Source organism: Akebia trifoliata, chromosome 15 (genome assembly GCF_017979445.1).
Source record: "Akebia trifoliata isolate Shusen 1 chromosome 15, ASM1797944v1, whole genome shotgun sequence".
NCBI lineage: Eukaryota > Viridiplantae > Streptophyta > Magnoliopsida > Ranunculales > Lardizabalaceae > Akebia > Akebia trifoliata.
Genome location: NC_141389.1, coordinates 22,574,078 through 22,600,958, shown reverse-complemented (window position 1 = coordinate 22,600,958; position 26,881 = coordinate 22,574,078). Strand labels below are relative to the sequence as shown.

General features: G+C 35.9%; 2 protein-coding genes across 2 annotated transcripts; one reads left to right on the top strand and one right to left on the bottom strand.

Moving 5' to 3' along the window:
- Nucleotides 1-2,568: 2,568 nt before the first annotated feature.
- Nucleotides 2,569-12,846, top strand: LOC147384637 (putative ADP-ribosylation factor GTPase-activating protein AGD6). Its single transcript, XM_086425124.1, has 3 exons — nucleotides 2,569-3,552; nucleotides 5,810-5,899; nucleotides 12,111-12,846. Exons 1-3 carry the CDS (start codon nucleotides 2,728-2,730, stop codon nucleotides 12,606-12,608), a joined length of 1,413 nt encoding a protein of 470 aa, XP_086281250.1. The 5' UTR covers nucleotides 2,569-2,727; the 3' UTR covers nucleotides 12,609-12,846.
- A 2,894-nt stretch (nucleotides 12,847-15,740) lies between these two features.
- Nucleotides 15,741-17,781, bottom strand: LOC147384636 (uncharacterized). Its single transcript, XM_086426837.1, has 2 exons — nucleotides 17,136-17,781; nucleotides 15,741-16,459 (listed from the first exon to the last, which is right to left on the bottom strand). The coding sequence occupies exons 1-2, from the start codon at nucleotides 17,432-17,434 to the stop codon at nucleotides 15,940-15,942; spliced, it is 819 nt and encodes a 272-aa protein (XP_086282963.1). The 5' UTR covers nucleotides 17,435-17,781; the 3' UTR covers nucleotides 15,741-15,939.
- Nucleotides 17,782-26,881: the final 9,100 nt, after the last annotated feature.

Sequence of the window (26,881 nt, the reverse complement as noted above, 5' to 3'; positions counted from 1 at the left end):
TTTCAAGGTGATCTCTAGTTTCGTATCAACCTACAAAAGAGCAAATTGTTTGGGGTTGGAGGGTATTCTAAGGTCTTTAGGTGGGCTACGATGTTTGGGTGCTAGATGTACCACTTACCAACATCTTATCTAGATTTCCTATTTGTACAACGTACACATGTAGGGATATTTGGGATTCAATGATTGAGAGGATGTAGAAGATGCTTAGCTCTTGAAAAACAAGTTATTTATCCAATGAAGGAAAGCTAACATTGATTAATAGCGCACTATCGAGTATCCTTGTGTACCACTTATCATTATTATCTATCTCTATGTGTGGAGGAGAGATTGAAAAAGTTGATCAGAAATTTCTTGTGGAGTGATAAACGGGGTCAGGAAAATCCACTAAGTTAAGTGGAAAGTGGTGTGTGGGTTGAAGGAGAAATGGGCTTAGGTATTAGGGGTTTAAGGTTATAAATTCAATGGTATTAGGAAAATGATTATAGAAGTTTGGGGAGTAGAGATCAAGTTTACGGAAGAGAGTGATTAGGGTGAGGTACGGAGAAAAAAAATGGATAGGAGAGCAAAGAAGTAAAATCTTCTTTTGGGTTTAGCATTTGGAAATACATTATGAGGGTCGGTCCGAAATTTAGGAAATATGTTAGATTTAGGGTAGGGAAAAGGGATGGTGTTAGATTCTAGGAAGATTAGTGGTGTGGCTCTTTACCTCTTTGCCTCCAATTTCCACGACTTTATAGACTATCTTCAAAGAAGAATTTGAATATTGCATATTTCTTGGTCCACATTGGGAGTGAGACCTTATAAGACTTGAGTTTTAGAAGAAATTTCAATGATTGGGAAATTTAAGAGCTCGTAGACTTGACTAACCAACATGATCAGGCTAATTAGGATCTCACAAAGAGTAATGGGTGGGAGTGGACTTGCATTAAAGGTAAATATCTTATTGTCAAATCTTTTTCATCAACCTTGCTTAATTCCTCCTAAGGATTGGACCATTTCCCATCCTTGATCATTTGGGGCCCCAGGGCCCCATAAGAAGTGTGCTTATTTATCTGGCTTCTTGATGCCCCACCGTTGATCATTTGATTAAAAGAGGCTTCTTGATGCCAATCTTCTATTTTCTTTGCAAATTTGATGGAGAGTCTCTAGACCATCTTTTATTGCATTGTCCTCTCTCTTCATCTCTTTGGTATCTTTTTCTAATATTTCAATTGGGTGATGCCAAATTCAACCTAGTTTTTTATTGCAAAGTTGGGGGGTCAAACTTGTTTTCATGATAGAAAAAAAATTCTTTGGAGCCTTCTTTTTTTCGCTCTATGCCAGGGGATCTGGTTGAAGAGTACAAGAGAGTATTCCAAGGGTTGTAATCATTTTTCCACGATTTTAGGTTGAATATTCTTAAGTTATTGTTTTTGTTCTTTCTGAATGGTCTCTTGACTTCATCTCCCACATTTCTCACGACTGAATACCCTAACCATTCAATCTCATTGTTTTCATAAAAAATTTTGATTTTTGACATCTCAATCTAGTTTTGGAGATTCCATTCCGTTGAAAAGGATTTAAGAAAGAAAAAGAAGTCAATTTTAATGGGTTTTTCAAACATATTGAAGATGTATGTAAAAAATTAGAGTTTTTGTACTTTTTTTTTTCTTTCTTAATATGATTTTTTTTGAGTTGAAATCATCTAAACAAGTCGTTCTCTCAAGTTTTTAGTCGATCTTTCCATGTATTTTAGTCGAAAAAACTCAAAAATTGAAAATGGGTGAGTTTTACCAGTGTCGAGTTCACCAATTTTTATTTAAAAAGTGGTGAACTCGACAGTAAATAATAGTGAGTTCAACAATAATAATTGAGAGCTCGACACGAAATAAAAAGCGTCGAGTTCAACAGTAATAGAAAGTGGTGAACTTGACAGTAAGTAAAAAAGTGACGAGTTCACCCATAAAGAATGATCATTACGAAAGAAAAAATTTACTAAATTTCTTATCAAATTATCTTGCAAAACTTAAAAAGAAACCCTTCCATTAGGGTCTTTTAAGTAATTTTCCCTTAAATGTATCCTTGGAAAAAAAAAAACAAAAAAAGAAAAAAAGGAAAGAGAGATTTTATCATGCACCAGCTTTTTACAACACACCAATCCTTCTAGAATTAAACGCCCTTCATATCCTTCATGTAAAGAGTAAGGTGGAATGTTATAACTAAATACTGGTGTGTTATAACTAAATTTAAATAACGGTATTTCAGGCAAATGCTTAATACTTACTGGCCTTTGTCGGCCGTTTTGATTTCTCCAAGAGGAAGTAAACGTTCTGAGAAAAAAGAGAGATTTTTATTTTTATTTTTTGAATAATGATCAATTTACGCGGTTTTTGTACGCGGATGACGTGGTAAGGACATAACCGCAGATCTTCACTTGTGTATCCCAAAAAGGAAAAATGAGGATCTATGGTTATGTGCCTTTCCCACGTCATCCGCGTACTAATGGAGTACTCTAAACCGCGTGCAGCATCACGACTCTTTTTTTTTCCAATTAAAATACTCTCACTTCCACTATAATAAGGAGAGTTTCTCTGGATTGTTTTTATTATAAAATCCCTAACTTTAACGCCTAAATTGAAAATTGAGGTTTTTCGATCGATTCTTTTTGTGTTCGATCTCTCGATCAATTTCTTATTTTGTTCTACAAATCCAATCAAATCCGATCCAGATCGCTTGGATCGGACATCAATGGCGGCTTCAAGACGTCTTCGAGACCTACAATCTCAACCAGGAAACAAGATCTGTGTTGATTGCTCTCAGAAAAACCCTCAATGGGCTTCTGTATCGTACGGTATCTTCATGTGTCTCGAATGCTCTGGAAAGCATCGCGGCCTTGGTGTTCACATTAGCTTCGTCAGATCTGTTACAATGGATTCCTGGTCCGAGATCCAGCTCAAGAAGATGGAATCTGGAGGAAACGAGCAACTCAACTCGTTTCTCTCTCAATACGGAATCCCTAAAGAGACAGATATTGTCACCAAATACAACACCAACGCTGCTAGCGTTTACAGGGAGAGAATCCAAGCACTCTCTGAAGGACGCCCATGGAGGGAACCGCCAGTTGTTAAGGAGACAATTGGGATCGGGAGGAAGAAACCTCCGCTAGGGCAGAATAGTGGTGTTGGTGGCAAAGATGGTAATTTGGGGAGTAATGGAGGGTGGGATAGTTGGGATAACGATGATGGTTTTCGATCTACGGATATTAGGCGAAACCAATCTACGGGTGATTTCAGGAGTGGAGTTGGTAATAGTGGTGGTGGTGGTGGGAGAGGAGGGGTACCGGTAAGATCGAGATCAACACAGGATATTTATACCAGATCACAATTGGAGGCTTCGGCTGCGAATAAGGAGAGCTTTTTTGCGGGGAAGATGGCGGAGAATGAATCTCGGCCTGAAGGGTTGCCTCCTTCGCAAGGAGGGAAGTACGTGGGATTTGGATCAGCACCTTCACCGGTTCAGCAGAGTGGTTCGCAAGTGAATGCTCTTAGAGATACGGTCTCTGTTGTTTCTCAGGTGAGAATTGTTTTTGTGCTTTGTGTGTTCTTCTTGCTAAATTTGATTTATTTGTGGATTCTAACAATGTATCATCGAGTATCAATCAATTCTATACCTTTTGATGTATTAAAACAAATCCTTATTAGTCAGATTCATCTTTGTAGATGGTATCAATGACAATAACAATAAGGCCCATAAGTTGATGAATTAAGCTTAAGCTAGATCACCTTTATATTGAGCTCGATAAGTTTGGCTTGTGATTCAATGGTCAAGAAGGATGTTGCATTGACCATTTAATCTTTCAACGCAACTATTGTGAAATCATCTCAACTATGAATAATAGTTGTAGAATCCAGCTCTCAAGTTGAAAGAGTGTTAAAGGAATGGTTTTTCTTCCATATAGTGGATTTTGACTAACAAGCATTATTTGTCTTGTGTGTGTGTTTTAGTGGCAACGCACATGACACTGAATATCGGACAATGGTCACTACCTTAGACTTGTTTTTTCATAGATAATCACTACCTTGTAGACTTGTCTGATTAACGTATATATCGTGGTTTTGTTATCCAACTTGAATTAGTTTGAGGTGATTGGGATGATATCACTTGCACTAGTTCAAGTTTTTAATATATCGTCACTTGGTTGCTTTCTTGGAAGCAACTTCAACACTTTAATCAAAAGGCCTGAAGTTCAAGTGATGCTATCTACATCCATTAGTTTAATCTTTGTACCAGAATCTTAACATTTGGTAGATATACTGCTCAAGATCATCTTAGAGTGAGGGGTGTGGTTCTTGTGGATTTTTTGCTTTCTTCACAAATCCAATGGGGATTCTGTAAACTACCTCCTCATTCATTGTGGGAAGACTCATCGGGTTTGGTCCCATTTTCTTTTGTTGTTCAACATCTCTTGGTGTTCCCCTTGTTTGGTCAGTGTGGTGTTTGAGTCTTAGAGGTTCACATACTTTGTTGGACGGGAGAGGATTCTTTGGGACTTTATTCCATCGGTCATTTGTTGGGGCTTGTGGAAAGAGGGGAACAGGCATATCTTCGAAGGAAAGGAGCACTCTTTGCAAGAAATCATATTTAGTATTGTGGGTCTGTTGTTTGGTGCAAGCAATTTCATGAGTTTAGGGGGTTTGTGTTTGAAGATTTCTTGTTTGGGTGGGGTTATGTGTGTACTGGGTGATTGTTCTTTGGGGGTTGCAGATTTCTTTTCTCTCTTTCTTTTGTTTTTTGTTTTTTTGTTTTGGTTTTCTTTTTTCCTTGCTTTGTTCTTCCTTGAGAACTCCTTGTCTTCGGTTCAATAAAGTTTTGTTTATAAAAAAAAAAAAGGTAATGATCAAAATGCCGATGTAAGTGCAACACTTCTTTTGCCAAGATAACTAAAATGCACAAAAAACTCACTTTGCAGATGGGTTATCCAAGTTGTAATTTCCATTGATTTACTCGTAATCATCTAATGGTGCAAACCTTGCAATCTTAGACCTTGAAATGTTTCAAGTTACTCACAAGTAGAAAATTCACAACTGTACAAACATGAATGGATTGAAGAGAGAACTCAGAACTATGGAATATTCCAGCAGACAAAAAAAAAAAATTATTTTCAACAAAAATGTTCCGATTTGGTAAAAAAGATATTTGAACTTATTAAGCTCGATTATATTAGAATAGCTGAGAATAAAACGTTATAAAGATTGATTTTATGTTTATCCTACTTGACTGTAGTATTGTGTTGATTTAAATGAGATACTCAAAAGGATATTTGCAAAAGTTATGGTGGATCCTTTTCTTTTGGAGTGAGAATGTGAGATAATTAGTGGGGGATCTAATGCACGTTGTCAGGTTTTCTTAGAAAGTTTCAACCGATAAGTGTACTGGATTTTGGATATGTCAAGACAAGGATTCCTATACACTGTTTAAAAAAAAGTAAAGCAAAACACTAGAGATAGGGCCTTTTAACTATCTTCTTCGCCAAGTTTTACACCATATGACACATGAACATTATCCGCAATAGCTATATGGTCTATGAAGTTCATTATTTTCTGTGGATCCAACACCTTGCTTGAAGCCCAATACAATACATATGTGTAATCATCAAAAGAATTCTTAAAAATCCTCAAATCTTCCGAGAAGGTTACTGCCTCTGCTTCCCTGGTTTCATTAGTTTCAACCAGCCTCGAGTATAATTTCTATTGGCATATAAGATAGTAGCATGTTTATTCTGCTTACTATTTCTTTATAAATTAATCGTCTTATCATTTGTTTTAATCAGGGATTTGGTAGGCTATCTCTGGTTGCAGCATCAGCTGCTCAGTCTGCGGCTAATGTAGTCCAAGCTGGCACAAAGGAGATTACTTCCAAGGTATTTGTCGTCTTCATCGCATTTATCATTATTACTCTAGTAACATTTGTGTCAATTAACTATACTCGTTTCACTGTTGAAACCTTTTTCTGTATCAATAACAGTGAAAATAAATGATCATATTCATTAACTAATGAAGTTGTATGATATTCTTTTATCTTCTTGATATTCAGTCCTGTCCCAGTTGCAATATTAATAACTGAGCAAATAGGTAGCATAGTAAAGGAAAAAAAGTGAAAATTATTGTACAAAAAAATGTTGATTTCTTTCTTCAGAGTTTGTTGAGATGCATTTGCAAACCTCACAACATGCTCCACTTGGTGCCTAGGTGAGCACATAGTGACTCCTTACATTCATAAAGAACTTTCTATTTATAAGTAATATAATTATCATAAAATTTGGTTTAAAATATATATTCATGCCTATGTTAATTGAAGGTGCCAACTCATTGAGTTGGTGAAGTCTGCAAGTGGTAACACCACAGATGAGGGATCAAAACCCACCTTCATACTCTTAATATCCAAATGAAAAAAAGAGAGTGAGACTTAACATACTCCTTGAAGAATGCAATTTATACATATAAATGCATACAATAGCATTGGTTTGAAAGTAACAATGCATCAGGGAGATCATACATTATCTCCACTTATATGCTGGATGCCTATAGCAGAGTATGTCAGCTAGGGACTCCTAGGGGATCTCTCCTCGTGGCCTCCAAACTTAAGTTTTGTGTGATAACCCCCTTTTGGGGATGAATTTACTGGGTTTCTTGCGCGTGTGGACAATCGAGTCCAACTTCCAAAAGAAAATGAAGTTCTCACACCAAAGGATGAAACCACACCCAAAGTCAGAGAATCAGAGGAACAAATTGATAATTCCCAAGGGAATAAGTCAGTTCAGAAAAATCTCCCAATCACTCCATCCATTCCTAAAGCCCCATTTCCCCAACGTCTGAAGGAAAATAGGAAACTTAGTCAATTTGAAGGTATTCTGGAAATTTTCCAAAATGTCCAAAACACTCCTTTCCTAGATGCCATTAAACAGATCCCATCATATGCCAAGTCGTTGTAAGACTTGACCACCAGGAAGAGAAAAACTTCATTCTCTCGGGAAGCCATCATGGCAGCCCAAGACTCTCTGCTCATTCAGCAAAACATTATGCCCAAACTCAAGGATCTTGGATGTCCAACGATTCCTATTCACATAGGAGATCAAGTAGTCAAAAAATGTTTGTTGGATCTAGGAGCTAGCGTGAACCTGCTACCCAATTCTATCTATAAACAATTGGGTTGGGGGAGTTGAAACCCAGACATCACATTGAGTCTAGCAAATGCGTCGGTCTAAGTTCCCAAGGGTATCGTAGAAGATGTTATCGTAAAGGTAAAATAATTCTACTTCCCTGTAGATTTCATTGTCCTTGATGTGAAACCTGTTATCAATCCAACTAGCCATGTTCCAATCATTCTAGGACGGCCATTCCTAGCAACATCAGATGCAGTGATCCGCTGTCGGAATGACGTGACGACACTGGCATTCAGAGGCATGAAAGTCAAGTTAAATGTTTTTCATAATTATTATCAGATCGGAGAGAGAAACGATCTAGAAGAGGTAAATATGATTAACACTTTGGTTGATCAAGTGTAAGAGGAATCAAGTTATCTTGATCCTCTTGAGAATTGTCTAAACCAGTTTGATTGGGACTTCAAAGTAGATGAATTAGTGAGGGAAGTCAATGCATTGTTGGATTATGTTCCCCTCATGGACACTACAATTTGGACTGCAAGAGTCGAAAGTCTCCAAAACGTCTCAACCAACTCTGTTCCCTTTCTCATTGAACCATCGAAATTAGATCTCAAACCATGTCCGAGTACTCTCAAGTACGCATTCATCGGTGAGGAAGAAACCTTACTAATCATCATTTTGTCAAAATTAGATCAATCTCAAGAGGAACAACTCTTAGAAGTTTTAAGTGAGTATTGAGAAGCTATTGGTTGGACCATAGTTGACATCAAGGGCAAAAGTCCTTATGTGGTTATGCATCAAATTCACCTCGAAGAAAATGCAAAACCATCCAGAGAACCATAGAGGAGACTGAGCCAAACAAGGAAGGAAGTAGTTAGAGCAGAAGTTATAAAATTGCTACATGCGGGTGTCATCTATCCCATCTCTGATAGTCAGCCAGTCAGTCCAATCCAAGTAGTGCCTAAAAAATCTGGTATCACCGTTGTTACCAACAAGGATAGAAAACTGGTTCCCGCACGCATCCAAACTGGGTGGTGTGTTTACATCGACTATTGGAAGTTGAATCCAATGGCCTGAAAGAGAATGGAGGAAAAAAGATGGTTTTGATAAGGTGTCAGGGTGTAATGGTGTAAAAACCAAGGTGTTGAGTTGGGGGTGTATTTATCGGATTTAGGAGGGATCACTTGGTGGGAGACAAAGAGGTGATGGGGTGATGTGGAATGCATGTGGTGAGGTGGCAAACATAATCATCTCTTGGTGGAATTTTGGTGGGTTTTTCAATGACTTGGTCAAATAGACTTTGAAATTAGTTAAGTCTTGGCTTTGGGCTTTGATTTAGACTTGGGCTTAAGGGTCCATTTGAATGCACTTAATAAAGTTGCCCAAAGGCTTCACAATTTAATTTGGAGAAGCTCTAAGGCCTGAAATTGGGTTGCACATTGCTTTTGACCTTGATCTTCTTACTTTGACCGTTGTTCTTCATTTGTAAATCTTTGAATTTCCTGCTTTCTCTCAAAACATCCCTCTTCTTTCCGATTATGCATCTGTCGAGACTAACAAACACCATCAAATATATCACAAAATCGATGATTTAACAACATTTATGGTAATTTATGCATGTGATGATGCTTATTCGTTAATCTACGTAATTCACGGGTTTTAGTTGGGAAGTCTGTTAATTACATGGTTATATAGGGCCCCAAAAGATACATTTTCCTATCCTAATCATAGTGCTACTTTAGTCGGCACAATTCATGCTAGGAAGGTCAACTACTGAGGTTACATTAAACAATTTATAGAGAAGTTTTGATATTATATGGCGAATTTACACATGGTTTGTATTGAACTTAGAAAAAGCATATGACTTGGTCTTTAGGGAGTTAATTTTGGGTGTTCTACTGTAAAAGGGTTTCAAAAGAGTAGTAATATTAACCCTCATATTTAAATATAAAAAATTTAACCACTCACATTGAAAAAGAGGTCTGTTGGTGTATGTTATTTGGAGAGAGATGTAGGATTTGAAGATGAACACATAGAGGGATTAAATTCTAAACTAGAACCATGGAGGATATATTAGGAACTAATGGTTTTAAGATAAATAGGACAAAAGACAAAACTGGCAATGCAACTTAAGTCAATACACTTCAGAGGATGAAACTCTAGTTAAGATTGACAAAAGAGCAATATCTTGAACAGACCAATTCCATTTTTAGGTTTAATTATACATAAAGATGGCAAAATTAATGAGGTTGTGACCATGAAATTATTTTTTGGTGGTTAAAATTGAAGAACTCTTTTAGAGTTTTATGTGATAAACATGTTTCAATCAAATTAGAGTAAATTTTTGTAGATGGTGTGATCTGGTGAGGTGACATATGGTGAGTTGGTCAAAATGAGGTTGGGGTAGCTCATTTGAAAAGAGTATCTCACAGTACCAACACAGATGTTAGAGTGAAGTCTTGTTGGCTACCTAAGAGCGACGAATGTTGAGATATTGCCCATCGGGTGGTGTTCGTACCATGATTGCTGAACAAAGGTCAATAAGAACCATGATCATCAAGGTCATGCAATTTTGACTGATGAAAATGCAACTGGCAAGCAGTGAAGGTCAAGATGTTAGAATATGAGTATTGAAGGATGCATAGGAGATTGGGACCACTCCAAGAATTGCATAAACCAAGATCTTATCCACTGTATACAACTTTTTAAAAGGATAACTATAAGATTAGCATGCTTTATGGAGCTAAATGTTGAGTTGCCAAGAAACAACACGTTCATAGAAAAAGTGTTGTAGAATGCAGAGTTAATGTGGAGTGGTAAGACTAAGAAAAAAAAGGAAAAGGAGTATATTCGATTTAGGAATGGCCCCCCCAATAGAAAATAATTAAGGAAAAATTGTTTGAGGTTTGTTTGGGATGTAAAAAAATATCAATAACAACACTAGTGAGAATGAGTGCTTCGGTTCAAATCAAGGGTTCTAAGACGATGAAAATTAAAAATGACATGGATGAAAATAGGGATGTACATTTTACCTGAAACCCATTACCCGGATCGAATTGTTGGACCGAACCGAAACTGAAACAAATCGGTTTGAGTCTGGGTTTACCCCTTCAAAACTGGACCAAACCGAAGGTGGGACCGAAAACCAAACCCAAACAGGGGAAAACTCGGAATTTTGAAAACAAGATCAATTTTTTTAAAATCTCTCCACCCTCGGTCAACCCTGTCTCTCATTTGTACATATGAAATTAACAAATAGAGATGATCCAATAAAGCTGCCCTCATAATGGATTATGTCAAATAAAATACTCTAAAGTACAAATGTTCTCATTTGACCAATTTCAAACAAATAAAAAGTGGTGGTGTGCTTTGAGGAGTCTAATGAGAAAAAGACGAGCCCTTTAGGAAGAACACTCTTGTCCCTCTTCAATATTAAAAACATTCCGATTCAACTCGGAATCCCTACCCCCCAACGGATTCATGACCGTTGACCAATGGTCATGAATCCGGTGGGTGGGGAGTGGGGGTAGGGTTGTACATTCGGGTTTACTCTAATCGAACAAAATTGAAATTTCGAGTTCGACTTAAACCGGGTCCAATCCTAAACTTTTGGGTTCGGTCTGTGTTCAACGTCCAACAGCCAGAATTGAAACCTAGACCTTACTGATTTTTTCAGGTTTTCTTCGGTTTCGAATAGATTTGAAATTCAAAATTTTGAATTCTATTTTTTTTTCTTTTTGAACCTTCTTTTATTTTGATAAGGTTAGAATAAGTACGGGTTCAAGGACCTAGGAAACTATAAACTTGTAACTTATAAATAATTATATAAAGTATATAGCTATATAACTTATAATAAGTACATAAAATATAAGATTTATTGTTATAAACTTATAACTATATAAATATATAACTAATGTAGGGCATCTATGGTTCTAATTAGAATCTTTAGTAATTTCCTAATTCTATTAGGATTTGTTTCTATTTTCTAATTCTTGTAGGATTGTTTCTGTTTTATAATTCTAGTAGGATTTCTATTTTCTAGTTCTAGTAGGATTTCTATTTGAGTTTAAATTCGTTTTTATTCTTTAGGCCATAATTAGAAGTGTCCAAATTGAGTTATAGTAGGTTTAGAAAGTTGCTATTATGTTATAGATTGGTTAGGAATGTTAATTTGTAATATTTTAGATGGTTTCTAAGTTGTCATGATGAAAATATCTATATAAGGAGCTTCACATATGAATTTTGAAATGATATTCATTCAATAAATTTTGAATTTAGCTATTTCTTTGATTCAATTTATTTTTTCTGGTTTTCCTTTCATTTCCAAGTTTGAATATATTGATTCAAACTGGTTTTGTGTGTTACATAGAACATAATATCCTAATTTCTTTCGAATCTATTGATTCACACGCTTCCGCTACGTCAATTAACTTAAAAATAATTATATAAATAGTTATCTATAATTATGTAAAATATAAACCATATAACTTATAAACGACAATATAATTATATAAAGTAGAAACATTATAACTGATGAAATTGTAAAATTACAATACTTATGATTGTTTTTTTGTAAAATTACATTGATTATAAAAGTAAATTGTAAAATTAAACTAATTATAATTACAAAAATGGGGAGGCATTGCATCACAATAGTAAAAGTACATCACAACTAGGTTGGCACCCACTCATCTATCTATCATATATACCAAATAAATAAGAAAAAAATAAAATAAAATTTCCAATTCCTCTAATGAATTTTCTATTGAATGAATGTTACCATTTTTGTAATGTTGAGATGAGATAATAATTTGAGCCAAACCTTTGTAATGTTTGAATCTTTAACTAGGGTGTGGTAATTAGTTAAAGAAATTGGGGTGTAATAAGTAAAAGTTGGGGTGCCAATAGCAGCTCAAAAAAAAAAAAACCAAAAAAAAGAGGCATCATCATCACTTGATTCTATTTACAGGTGAAAGAGGGTGGCTATGATCACAAGGTAAATGAGACCGTCAACGTCGTCACTAACAAAACTACAGAGATTGGGCAGAAGACATGGGGGATTATGAAAGGAGTCATGGCAATGGCTTCACAGAAGGTTGAGGAATACACCAAGGAAGGAATCACCTGGCAAAGGAATGAAAACGAAACAAATGGATATTATCAGGATTTTGGCCACGAGAACAAAGGGTTCAATTCTTCTACTGGTGGGGGGAACTCTTCATCAGGTCGACAGTTCAATTCCATCAATTCTTCGAGCTCTTGGGATGACTGGGACAGTAAAGACAACCATAAGGAAGAATCAGGGAAAGGAGCGGCAAAGAATGATGATAATTGGGGTGGGTTCAAGTCCAGTTCTTCGGCTACTTGGGGTGACTGGGACGGTAAAGACAACCATAAGGAAGAATCAAGGAAAGGTGCAGCAGACAAGAATGCCGATAACTGGGTTGGGTGGGATGACGCCATGTAGGACGGCTTTAAGGATTTCTACCGAAACTTGGTGAAATCAGATGCGCGGTGGATGGAAGGAAAAGCTTCCTATAAGGTTAATTGTTTTGCAGTTCGTTGTTGTGTTCAAAGGTAGTTAATTTAGTTATTTAGAGGGGGGGCTAATTGCCCTATATAAATAGAATTATTGTTTTCTGCGTGTGAAACTTGCATTTGGAAATTGTTATATACTTTTGATTTTAAGACTGTTTGGTTGTGAAGATTGCATTTGTTCCATGAATAATCTTTTCCAGAATTGGATTAGTAGGAATTGAGAAACCTGGAAATGCAAGTTCAATAAGCTTAAATCATGTCTGTTAAACAAGCCGGAAGCTCTGAACTTCTATTCTTTCTGAATTATTTTATCTTTTATCTTCTTAAAGAAACTATATTATACAGGGATTTTAGGGCATAATGCCAAATGATGATCGCCAATTCGCTGCCATAAGCCCAAGCCTTCATCAATGATTCCTTCAGAAATTACTCAGTTTTTGTTTTGTTTTGTATTTTTTAGTGGTTAATATCTATTCTAGCCCGCCATGGCCAAGGTCTCTTTTGGAGTCTTAACTGAAAATGACCTAAACGCCTGGACTTACCCTGGGTTTTCGGCTAGGGAGAGAAGAAGACGGCATTAGGTTATTTTTTAAGAAAAAATAACTCTGTGAGAAGAGAAGGTCATTGTGTCAAGGTGTATTTGCATAATAGGTGGTGATGTCTCAAAAATTCACCATTTTTTAATAGCTTGTTAAGTTTGTTAAAACCTACCTTACTAATTACGAACGACTAACTCGCTTATAATAAAAAAAAAAAAAAAAAAATAGACCAATCAACTGCCATGGCATTTAGAAGTGTGATCTAACAACCATTCCACATTGTGATAACTTTGCCCAATTCAAGCATAATGAAGAATCAAGGACTTAAATTCCATGAAAATTGATCAAATCTTGGGATCTCTATAAGCTCATAAAGAAGAATCAACAAAAAGAAGCAAGAGAAATTGGAGCAAGTACTCCAAACAAAGCTCACTTTGAAAAGTGACCACGAAGAAGATTTCAAAAGCCAAAGAGGTTGAGAAAGCGATGGTGGCCAAGGAAGAAGAAGACGAGGACACACAGCTACAATAACGAAGAAATGAGGCAAAAGTCTTACGCTACAAGAGTACGTGGAGAAGGAAACTTCTCAAAATCAAGGTATGAAAAGTCTCTTGGTAAGTCCAATGTCCAATGTTATGGTAGCTAAAAATATGGCCATTATGCTTGGGGATGTAAGACTACTAACCATGTTGAAGAAAAGGCTACTTAATGTTTATTTTGAAAGTAAGGGGTGAATATTAACTTTTTGTTATCTCTCCATGTTTTTTTTTTTTTAATAAAATGACATCCTTATTTCTTTTCATCAATGCCTATGATTTAAGTTAGAAGTATGAAGGGAAAGTTACATTAACAATTAGTTTAGGTTTATGTTTTTATTTTTCAACCATCATTATTATCCTTAAAGTCTTATCCTAAAGATTTGGTGAGCTAATTCCTCCATTCTTTTTTGTCGCGTGGAGAGTCATGTGTGTTCAAATCTGTGTACGTCATCTCATAACGTTTTTTGGGTCATTTTCAAATTGAATATTTCTTTTGATTGGGATTATATTCCATTTTTATTGATGTTAATATAATTGAAATTTTCCATTTCAAAACTGAGTTTTTTTTTCCTCTTAAGATTTCAGTTTATTATGAATTTGTGAGGGTGGGTAGTCCTCTCGCTTACATTATCGTTATGTGCTTATTATTTTCTAATCCTCATTTTGCGGCATGAGTCTTAACGTATATCTCCCCAACGGAGTCGTCAAATGTTGAATAACGAAGATAAGGTCTTTGATATTTATATATGATAATGATGTTTACAAGACTCTAAGATCCTTCTAAGCTGGTAAATCAATCGTGTGAATCTTGTTGTGCCTAGACAAATTGAAGACAAAGTGTTGACACAACCATGCGTGAGAGTCCAACCATCTCTATGGTAGCCTCAAACTTTTTATAGTGGAAAGGGAGAGAGACTTCTCTTTAGTCAAACCTCCTAACATGATGTGTGTATGAAACTGACGACCTATTGTTGTCAAGTCCGAAGAAAGGTCGCACCATGCCATGTCAAGGGCCTGCAGATGCCAATATTATTAACCCCTGTAACATAGTCATCTATATGACTCCCATGGGGCCTGACACCTCCCCATAGGTGCTTCTATGTAGGCGCCGTGATCAAAATGCCAGGCTGATAGCTCTTTTCGTAACGTCAGAATTTTGAACTCTCGATAGATGCCATGTGGCAGCTTTGCTGGGGACATGGCAGCTTTAGCACTGCCACATAGCGAATCACAGTGATGGCGTGTGGTAAGCATATTGCCCATGTCTACAACTACCATATCAAAAATGATTCATCGTGAATTATGTATCGCAGTCAATATCTGTTTAGTTCATTAAAGAGATCGAGATGACTCAGTCATCTCAATCTCGAACGATATCTAAATAATAGTGATAATATGATGCCCCCCTCCAACACAGAACCATAGATCATTTGCCTCAGGATACCAAAGAAAAAGATTTATAATTCTATGTATCCCGAGGTAAATGATCTACAATTCTGTGATGGGGGCATATGTCAAGAGGAGGCGTCAGAAAATCATTATTCATATTTAAAACCATGGGTAAAGCACATTGTACTTGTAATGTTTACACAATTAGAAACATTTTTTGTTTGAGTCGTGATAATATGACTCGCCAAGTAGCATACTCAAGTTCAAGTACCGTAGATCTAAACATCTCGGGATACACAATTGCACTTCCCCATATCCTGAGGGAGCTGTGTATCCCGAGGCGTATAGATCTACGATTTTCAAACTTGTCCACATCATGACATCATTTGAGTATGCCACCTGGCGAGTCATATTATCAGGTCTTAGTTTTCTTAGATTCATCAACTACTTGCAAGTTCACCCCATTGTTCATGCACACTTACTGGTACTCAATATAGAACAAATTACTGCATCAGATACCTTTTTTGATGGGTTCTATGACATTTTGTGCAATAGTTTATCAACATCAGAAATACTACACTGTCTACACCTTAGTTGGAAGTAAATGAAAAATCAATAAAATAGGAACATACTAAGACCTAGAAATAAGGTATTCAAGAGTATTCCAACAAAATTTGTTCTGAAAGTTAAAAATAACTTGATCTCTTTAGAATCAATCATCCCAGAATCCAAGACGAATCAAGTCGAAAACTTTCTAGGAATAACCCTACCAACCAAGTAAAATATCATACATTTAATACCTGCGAAGCCCAATGTCAAGCATTTGATCAGAGGGACACTCGATGGCATTATGTCCACGCCCACCACAGTTGTTGCAGATGACAATAGCCACACAGTCACGACTGATGTGACCTGGCTGATCACAATTGCGGCAGATGATATCTCGGAAGGGGCCGCCAACTATCTCCGATGCCAAACTTGACTTGGGGCATTGTCGAGCAACGTGTCCCGACATACTGCAGACGTTGCAGACAGGATCATTGACACAGTCACGGGCCAAGTGCCCGGTTTTACGGCAGTTGTTGCATACTTTCTCATTGGTGCAGTCGGCGGCAAAGTGGCCTGGCTTGTAGCAGTTGTTACAAAGCCTTGCATCATAGTGAGACAGGCCAGAGCCTGAACATTCTCGGGCCAGGTGCCCCACCTTGCTACACATATGGCAGATGGGATCATTGTTGCACTGACTCGCAACATGTCCAGACTCCTTGCAATTCCAGCACATAGTTTTTGCATTGCATTCAGACGCTATGTGCCTAATGACAGAAGACATTTAACAGAGATTAAAATGACGCATTTCCACCATTGGTTCAAAACTTGGTTTGGTGTCTCGTCTCGTTCATGGATGAGACCAAGTTGTCTTGGACGAGTCAACCAGTCTTGGCCGAGATAAACCATTTAACTTGGTTTACAATTATTTTATTCATGAATATATTTATACTTATATGAAAATAATTATAATTTTTTTATAAAATAAGGTAGATTAAAAGATTTTTATTCATAAAATCATATTTTAGTTAGATAATAATTATTTAAATTAAAAATAATTATTTTTATTAGAATATACAAAACAACAACTGAATCGGATGAGATTTTCAAAATATCATCCGAGCCATCTCGTTTGTCTCACGAGATTCTGCAAACGTGGGATGCCACATCCATCCGTCTGTCTCGCTCATGATCAATACCGAGATGGCTCAGGCGAATCATCTCTGTCTCGGACGAATTTAAAACCATGATTTCCGCATATAAATAAGAAATCAAGGGTCTTTTTTTTTAGGTCTATCATTTTCCCAACACAAAATGATTTTATTTAAAGGAGGGGAAGAAGAAGCCTGATACACGTCAGATCACTTCAATTGGCAATAGCATGGTCCTTTGCTCCTCACCCAAAGATACTTAAAAATGAAACAGTAAGGGAATTAATCTTACCCAGGAAGTCCACAGTTGTTGCAAACGGTCTTATTTGGACAATCTCTACCATAATGCCCAGGTCGCTTGCAGTTATTGCACAGATAATCTTGCCTGGAAAAATAACAGTAGAATTCCCCTATAATTATTACAACCTTAAGATAACAGCGTGAAAGAAAATTAATCTTTCTTAAAGGGTGTCTCCAAAGGTTAAAGACAGCTTCAAGTTGGGACCCACTCATCAGAAACAAGCCTGCCAATGGGGCTGTATTGAATGAAACCTCCCAAACTAGCTGAATAGCGCAAGCAACTTTATGCATTCTTTAAGTCAAGGTTTATTAGGCATTCTAAGGCCAAATATGGAGCACTTGTCTTGTTCTAGTGAAAGTGTGCGTAATGGGTCTTTATGATTTTGATTGGACCACGAAGCACTGAACAAGGTCATTGTGTAAAGATTGTGTACATAGTCTTTTACATTAGCTAGCTCTAGGGAGTCCGCCCGAGCCAAGTATGCTTAATGACAGCCATGTACATGCGTGTGTCATGTATATAGTGTTGTTTGTAATTTGGGTTTTTTGTTGAGCCACCCATCTTTCAAGTCCAATATGCTTGGCCTCAGTTACTTGGGCTGTGACCCAGGGATATTGTTGTGGGTTTGAGGAGCCCTCAGCATCAAGCTTATTTATTTGGTTATAGGGCCCAATACTTAATGTGGATCACTTGGATTTATCAGATAATGGACTTTACCTGCAAAACCCAAAATCTAAATTATAAGAGGTTCATTCCCAATGAATCAATGGGCTCAATTTATATGTGTGGTCCATTTACAACTTTTAGGGTATTTCTTGTGATTAACGATAAGGCATGAAAATAAAAATCACATAACAAAGAATGTCTTTAGGGAAATAAAAATTGTACACTACACCACATTGTGTTGTTTGAGACTCCACATTTGCGCTAAAAACGACTGCTAAAGACTATCGTTAATTGTGAAAGTTTTTAGGAATTGTTTAATCGTCGTTTCGACTTTATTAGTTATATCAACAACCCTAAATCTCTCTCTCTCACTCTCTCTCTCTCTCGCACGCTCGATTTGTATCTTTGTTTGTCGTTCTCTCGCACTCATCTCTGTCTCTTGCTCTCAAATCTCTCAATCGCACTCTCTGTCTCTCGTTCTCATTCTCAAATTAATGGAGTCTTACTATGAATCTCGTAAGTGGAATCTTTAATGTTGTTTAGATCATTAACATTTACGAAGACAAGGATTATCTCCATATGGTTATCAAGATTTGTGAGTCGTCCGATTTCTACAATCACACATCTCCAAACGGATATGCAGGAGAGATATTTGAGGCAAGTCTGCGGGAGATATTTGAGGCTGTTCTCGATCCATGCAAATCTTCAATTTCCAACTCGGAACTTCTATTCTATCTTCGTCGACAAAAGATCTATTTTGTGTCTTTGTCTCTTATTGTTTTGTGACCAATAACAACAAGATGATCAACTATGATCTTAATCTTCTGAAGATAATCAGAGATTGAGATATTTCCCTTACAAATTGTTCAAGTTGCTAACAAAGATGAGTCAATCTAGCCCAAGTTTGAAACGAGAATTTTTTTTCTCAAGTGCTATCCAAAACATCTTTGGAAGTTGCCAGGCCAACGATTTTGTTGTGAACGTATACTCTATATAAGAGACAAAATAAACCAATTGAGGAGAAGTTGGTCTTGTTTTTGCCAACTTATGTAAGCCAGGTTTAATTTGGGTTGTTTGGAATTGGCATTGGGAATAATTTTAGGTGGACAAGGCAAAGAACCATCAACATAACCTATGAGATCTTGTCCTCGAAGAAGAGATAAGAGATGTCATTATGTAAGTAAAAATTGTTTTTCTCTATTATTATTGTGGTACTGTTCATATTCACTAAAAGATAAGGAGAGAAATCTTTTCTATTAAAGAACTACCTCTAAACCACGTTCGATTAAAATATATATTGTTTTTTTTTCATGTCTTTTTCATAGATGAGATGAGGTTAGCATTTCAACTAATCTACGATATACCTTATATATTCCCCACAAACCACCATTTTACCATTTCAAATAAAATACAGATCATACTCCTAGGGACTAGGGGTGGAGCTAGGATTTTGCTCATGTGACGCCCCGCCAAACGCTAACACAAATCCCAAGGCCAAATCCCAAGGTACTAGGTGGCACCTCGAAATTTCGGCATGGTCTCCTTTGTTTATGTTAGCGTTTCACGGAACTCAAACCTGATAAACCAATTTATAACAAAATCTATATATAAAAATGTAGATACAGGAAAATAACAGCGGAAGACTAATTACATCTAACATGTAAGTAGATCAGAGTGCGGAAGATTTATCAATATACAGGCTTACCAAAACATTCTCACTCTAACATAGGCCTAAACTCTCAATCCAAAAACTACACACATCCTGGATGAAACTGACAACGCTAAAGGATGTGGCCCTAGTGCTCACCAGGCAATAAACTCTGATCGTCGATCTGATCGACCAGATACTCCTCAATTACTGACTCTACGCCTGTCTCGGTAGCTGCAAGTGCTGAAACTAAAAAAAATAGGAAGGAAAGGGTGAGTAACAATGGTTACCCAGTAAGTCCACAGCCAATTCCTACTAATAACCCTTCCTAAGCATGATCGAATAAAGCATACTGAACATTTTAATACATGCAAGGTTTTACAAGATAAAATACGATCAACTGGTACATATAGCCAGGGATGAGCAACTAAACAGTTGTAAAAATTACACATAACATCAATCATCCATACTCAATATACATTTTCCATTTATGCAAATAATATTGACAACATTGGAATAATAGACATGCTTCTCAGTTTGTAATTCGAAATATAACAACAGATACATAATACAAATGGTGGAGTATTGGAATTAAAGAGTTGGGATTCACGACTGGATCGCTCCCAGTCAGGACATGATATTACAACATAAATCTGGCTTTTAGTTCCTGATTTTGTGACCGGTCGCTGCCCTTACCACATTGGTGACCATTTATCCGGCTCAGGCTGGCCGTTTGACGTGACCGTAAGCAATGGGTCTCTTTTCGATGTGTCAGAACGTTCGACTACTACTAGATTGTTAGTGAGCACTGACTAATCATCTTCGTCTATGCCTATCAGGCGTGCATGTGATTCCCAAAAGACACTCCACTCGTATACGACCACCTTTACAAAACACGTTCACTGGTAAAGATTAGAAAGGAATGGACCCGGATTCCAGTTGTTACTCCACTCTCATACGCGTCCCATACCACGTATGAGTTTGGTGGTCCCTACCGTACATCCCAGGATAGTGCACCCCTCCGGATTATGTGACACACTATCCCTTCAGGCATTCACAAACCCTTTAACAGTTCACAAAATAGCTACGTATATATATGATTTTTCATTTAAAACAAAAGAGAAATTAACAGAACAGGGTTGAGAACGGATATCCAGTTCCTACCATGCAACCGTGGCCAATCGGCCTAAAATAAATAACAGTACTCAGCGCAAGCGCTAACATAATCGGAAATAAACATGCAACCCTTTCATTAATAACCTGGATACCCTTTCACCAACCTACACACAACATACAATGTCAAATGCAGACATCACCCCTCGGGTGTGATTCTGACATTTTACCGTTCATTCCCTTTTTCCATTCTCTCAACATTCTCATTTTTCATCCTTTCAAATCAACCATTCATTTTCAATCTTTCAAAGTCATTCTTTTGGTCTTTCCATTGAAAACCCTCAAAGTTTATTTAAAAACAAAGTCCCAGCGATGCTCGGGACCAAGGCTGTTAAAAATAGAGAAAGTTGGTGAAAATTTGGCTAAGTGTCAGAAACTCAAATTTTCAAAGTTCTCGAAATTGAAAACGGATTTTTCGAAATGAAAGTCTCGATCATGAGATTCGACACCATATAGTTTTTGTAATCTAATTCAAAGAAACGCGAAAGTTATTTCATTTTGAAAACTTGCCGAAAACGTCGAAAATTACGTTTTGTTCTTTAAACCAAAATTCGGATTTTGATCCTTTGAGATTTGGATCTTAAAACCATTCCCATTGTTTCGTCGGTAGCAGAAGCTTCATTTTGTCGGTTGCCGGTGGCACCGACCCTTCCCACCTACAGCCTGAACCTCACTCGCGATTTTTTGGGTTTTTCGATCCCTTTTTCGATTTCTTCTTCCATTCTTCGAACCATTCGACCCACCCACGATTTTGTTATCAAAATTCGATAAAGCATAAACAAAACACCTACTTCTACCATGAATTTGAAATCAAACACCAATTTCTACGATTTAAATGCAAACAATAAGTTTTGTTTCAAAACCCTAAATGCACATTTCGGAAATCTAAAGCTACCAATAAGAATTGGAAGTCCCTTACTTGTTTGTGAACGCCACGGGTACAAGCTAGCACTACAACTCAAGGTTGGATGGCTCAAGAGTCGAGGTTGGGCTGACTTGGATGCGAAACGAGCGAGGGTTTGCAAGGTATCCGACAATGACGTTCTCCTTCGCTTCTACAATGAAGTATAGACCTAGCTCCTAACTCGATGAAGCCCTCGGACGGAAGATGTGGAGGTTTACTCGAGCTACCCGGCTGGTTTTGATGGAGGATGGAGAAAATGAACAAGAATGGGTAAGTAAAGATGGTGAAGTTGTAGCTCTCGACGTGGCCGACAACTTTGTCTTCTTCGTCGAGGTTCAACTCGGCTTCGTTCGGGCTAGAACTTGAAGGGAATGGGTTGAAACCCTTGGGTGGAGAAGTGGCTGTCGTTTGGGTTTCTTAGAGAATGAGAGAAAAATGAAATAAAAGAAAATCAGATTTTTCTTTTATAACACAGCTAAGGGCATACTTGTAATTTTCCCTCATTTCTAGTTTCGATCGTAACTTAACCATTCGGACTTGGAAATTGACAAGTGAATATACCATTTCGAATAATTTTTCTCTACGGACCTAATGGTATCATCAAATCTTTCCGATTCTCGCTCTAACAAAATTCCACTGTTTTGGGTCCCACTTAATGCGAAATTCGAGGATTTTATAACTTTTTCCTCCGAACTCGAATTCAAACTTGCTTACAGGCTAATGTATATATTTCGATCCTTTTGAATTTAATGGCGAAGTCGATTTTCCTCAAAATTAATCATAGCAATATTCAAGTATTTTACTCTAAGTCTCTCATTCGATATTTCCCTCCGAATCTCACCATTTAATTTCCTCGAGATATGAGTTGAAAATCCGGGGTGTTACAGCTCATGTGGGGGCAACCAAGAGTAGAAAAAAAAATGGGAACAATTAAGAGTGGAAAAATAGTTGTGGGGGCAACTAAGAGGAAATTTTTTTTGTGAGGGCAATAGTGATAAATTTTTTTATAGGCCGCCAAAATCTGTTGCAATAACACATTAATCCATAGAATTTCAAAATTCTTGTGGGGGCAAGTGCCCCCACGACTCCCATTCTAAATCCGCCCCTGCTAGGCACAACGTTAGCCTATAAATTAACCAACATTTTACCATTTCAAATAACATACGGATCATATATAACTAGGGATGACATTTGCAAAAGTTTGTGTGGTAATAGAATCTTTCTTTTAAAAATCAGACCAAACCTGTGGTCAGACTAGATTTTGTAATATAACATCATGGGCTTTTGTTGATATCATTTTAATGATTTGATGAATGGTAAGGCCCTCCATGCAAATGATTTGTATGAAATTAACTTACAGATGCTTGGTTATAATTTGAATTTTTGTTGCATTGCAAATTATTTACATGAACCTCTTAACTCCTTCACAAACTTCAGCATATAGTTTATAGCCCAAAAAGGACCACGAATCATTTGCATTTGCAAATGATTTGTACGGTACCAAGCACAGCCTAAATGTCTAACTTAAGAAAAGTACATACATTTTAAAGGGAAAATTACTAAATGAACCTTGACTGATGATGGATTTCTTTCTAAACTTCTCCTATTTTATTCATAGTAACTTGATAGTCCATTTATTACAAAAGGTTCTTTCTTAATGTCACCTCATGTGATCAAGATCAACAATTCAAATAGCTGAGGATGAACTGTTGCTCCAAATTGTCAAGATCAATCTTTTACAATCATTGTACACAACAATGCAAATTGTCATCATGATCAATGATTTGAATGATTAGTCTCCATGATTTAAATCATGAATTTCAATAATTTGAGTTTGCTATTTTGTCGAGGTGAAAAGGCATTAAGAAAGTAAAATGTTGCTAACTGGGTTGATAAGATACCACATCAAACACGCCCTGAATAATTCAAGGGATAATTCTCAAAAAGGTAGGTAAAATTTTAAAATTTTCGAAAATTGTACATTGTTCATCTTAATTATGAAAACGGTAAATTGCTGATTTTGAAATTAAAATATTTTCATTCAAGTAGAAAAAAATTTCCTATTCTATTAAATACTTTAATCTTTTAATTTTAGTAAAATATATATTTTTTTAGTTTAGTTTTATTTTTTTTAATGAAATAGAAAATTTCTAAAATATGATCAACTTTTGACAAAATTCTCATTTTGGCTCAATGTTCATTTCAATCCTCAAAACATGAAGAGTGAGATCGTAGATTTTTCAAAGTGAAGATGTTACTGATATAAAGTAGCAAAGTCGTTGAAATTTATTTGAAAAATGACAGTGTCACGGGTTACAAAAGTGACGATCTCTTAGATTCGCTACTTTTTAGCAAGATCTTTATAAACTAGCGATACTGTTACTTTTCTAATAAATATCAGAGATCTCGTTACCTTATTTCAACGAGATCATTAATCACTATTTTAAAATACCTACTCTTCATGTTATTATTATTATTATTTTTTTTGGAATTAAAATAAACAATGAATTAGAATCAGAATTTTGTCATATTCAGTTCATCAAATGGTAATTCACTAGTAATAAACATGTATGGGTTCAACCTAATTGAATCAGCATCCAATTGTTGACGAATATTCCATCCATCTAATGTTAGATTTTTAAAAGGGGAAATTATAAATAATAATAATAAAACACTTATTTAAAATAGTATTTATTAAAAAATTATCGAAAGGAACCAAATTCAACTATTGCAGAATCGAAATTTTTTCTTCTTTTTTAATTGAAATTTCGGCTCTTAAAGCGCCGATTTTTTTTTTTAAATCAAAATTCCGATTGTTAAAGGGTCAAATTTTTTTTTTTTTAAGTTCTTAATCGAAATTTGGCACTTTAAGTGCCGAACTTTTTTAAAATAATTTTTTAATGCAATTTTCGACACTTTAAGTCCCGAAAATGTATTTCCCTCCATTTTTTCAGCCTATTATTCCTCTTCCCACTTCTTCTCCTCTCTAGTTTTCTCCATTTTTCTTTCTTCTTCCCCTTATTTTTCATCTTGATTTTTTCTCAATTTTTGGACCTTCTCTTCTTCCTCTTCTTGCCTTGGATCAAGATCTATAAAGATAAGGACCTTGTTTACTTTTTTTATTTTGGAGAATGATCATGATCTAGATCTTAATCTTGATCATGATAGTTAAGATGATCATGATTATGATCTTGATCCAAAATCATGATCATAATCCAAAAATAAGATGATGATTATCATCATATCTTGATCCAAAACAAGATCAAGATCATGATCCGAAAATAAGATGATCATGATCTAAATCTTGAACATGATCATGATCTAGATCTTAAACATGATCATGATCCAAAAATAAGATGATGATGATCTAGATCTTGTTCTTGATTTTGATCATGATCATGACACGAAAATAAGATGATCATGATCTTGATCCAAAATCTTGATCTTGATCATGAGCCGAAAATAAGATGATAATGATAATGATCATGATCATTATCTTGATCCAAAACATCTTAATCGAGATCACGATCAAGATCAAGAATTTAATAAAATGATCTAAATCATGATCATTGTATGTAAGATCAATAAGTTAATAAGTAAAATAAGTATTTAAATATTATATTTATATAAAAATAATTTATTATAATAGATAACAAGTAATGATGGATGTATTCCTAGAGGTCCAATTACAGATGTTGCTATAATCGATTGGCAGGGTCATATATCAAGTGATATTTGGATTGGATAGGTTATAATTTTTATTTAAAAATTAATAATGTAGATTGAGTAGAATTATATAATTATTTAATAATTAATTTTATAATTATGCAGATTGACTACGAGATTTCGATATCATTCGCAAATTTTTAGAGATTGGGACATTTGTGGGCTACAAGAGGCCTTTGCTACTACTGTTGGTTTTGAACATTATCAACACATTCGATGGCTGCATCATGATTCATGTTTTTGTTATGCATTAGTTGAGCCTAAGCTTGAGCCTGAGAATGAGGATGAGGATAAGGATGAGGAAGAGTTTAAAGAATAGTAAGATGAAGAATTTGGAGAACAATAAGATGATAGGACTAGATATCACATATAGATCAGTCAGGGTGATTATATCCCAATACATGTTGAACAGAATGAGGAAAGGGTACATGCAAATCTCATGACATTTTATTTTTCATCTATATTGAGACTCATTTATGATGTTTCACATATAGTTGGATCATCACATAGTCATCACATGCAGTACCCACAGACTCCATTATGACATGCACTCACCATTTTCCTCTTTAGAACCATATCATACCCAATACTCACAAACTCCACATGCTCCACATTTTTAATCATCTTAACCTGCACATGAATATCAGACTCAGTACCTACAAATTTCACATTATTAGTCATCTCAGTCCCCATCTACGAAAGATTTAGGTATTGTTTTGCCTAAGCGTAACCTAGGAAGAAACGTGTTAAAAAATCTATTCGAGAGTTATTGAAAGGTGATTATAGTCGAGGCAAGCACTATCGTTATTAATCATTTTTTACATTATATATTATGCTCTCTAATTTTTTTATATGCACACGCGTGAAGGGGTAGGTTCACTTTTGCATGGTTGAATGCTTAAAAAAGTGCCATGGCATTTTTTAGGGGATGTTTATGTAGTTATGGAGTTCTTTCTGACTTTGGTTTTTGTTATTTTTTCTATTTTAGTCTACGAGAGGTTATAAATTAATTAAGCAAATTAAAATTACTGGTATTCCAATAAATGCACAACAGCATTAGAGATATTTTAACTCTCAAACTCCCACAAAATCTTAAAAAGAGTTTTAAATGTGAAAGGGATGATATCATCATGATTAGTATATAATATTTTAAAAGTGGTGACAGCCACCTTCTTTTGACATAATTTTGTTTCCTTCTCTCGTTTACTTTCTTTCTGTCCTCTTCTTCTTATCCTTACTACGTGGAATATAGTTTTGCTCATAGATGCATTTAAAAAGAAAATAAATAAATAAAAGATTTGTAGTAGGTGATTCTATAAAAGAAAATTCTCCATTTTCTGTTTATTAGGTTTTGGACCCATCACCTGTGTATGTGATGGACATAATGCTTTAGTTTTGAGTTATATATACATTTCAACGTCCACAAATTAATCCTCAATTAACAATTTGGTTCGGATATGTTAAAAAACCTATCCAATAAACGTATTTTTGGGACATGGCTTCGATGAAGCCGATATTTAAATATTGATTATTGAGAACTTTATTTAAATGAATTGTGATAATTTGACTACCTCACATAACGTCACAATGGGCAAATAGCAACCCTGATTTTGCGGAAAA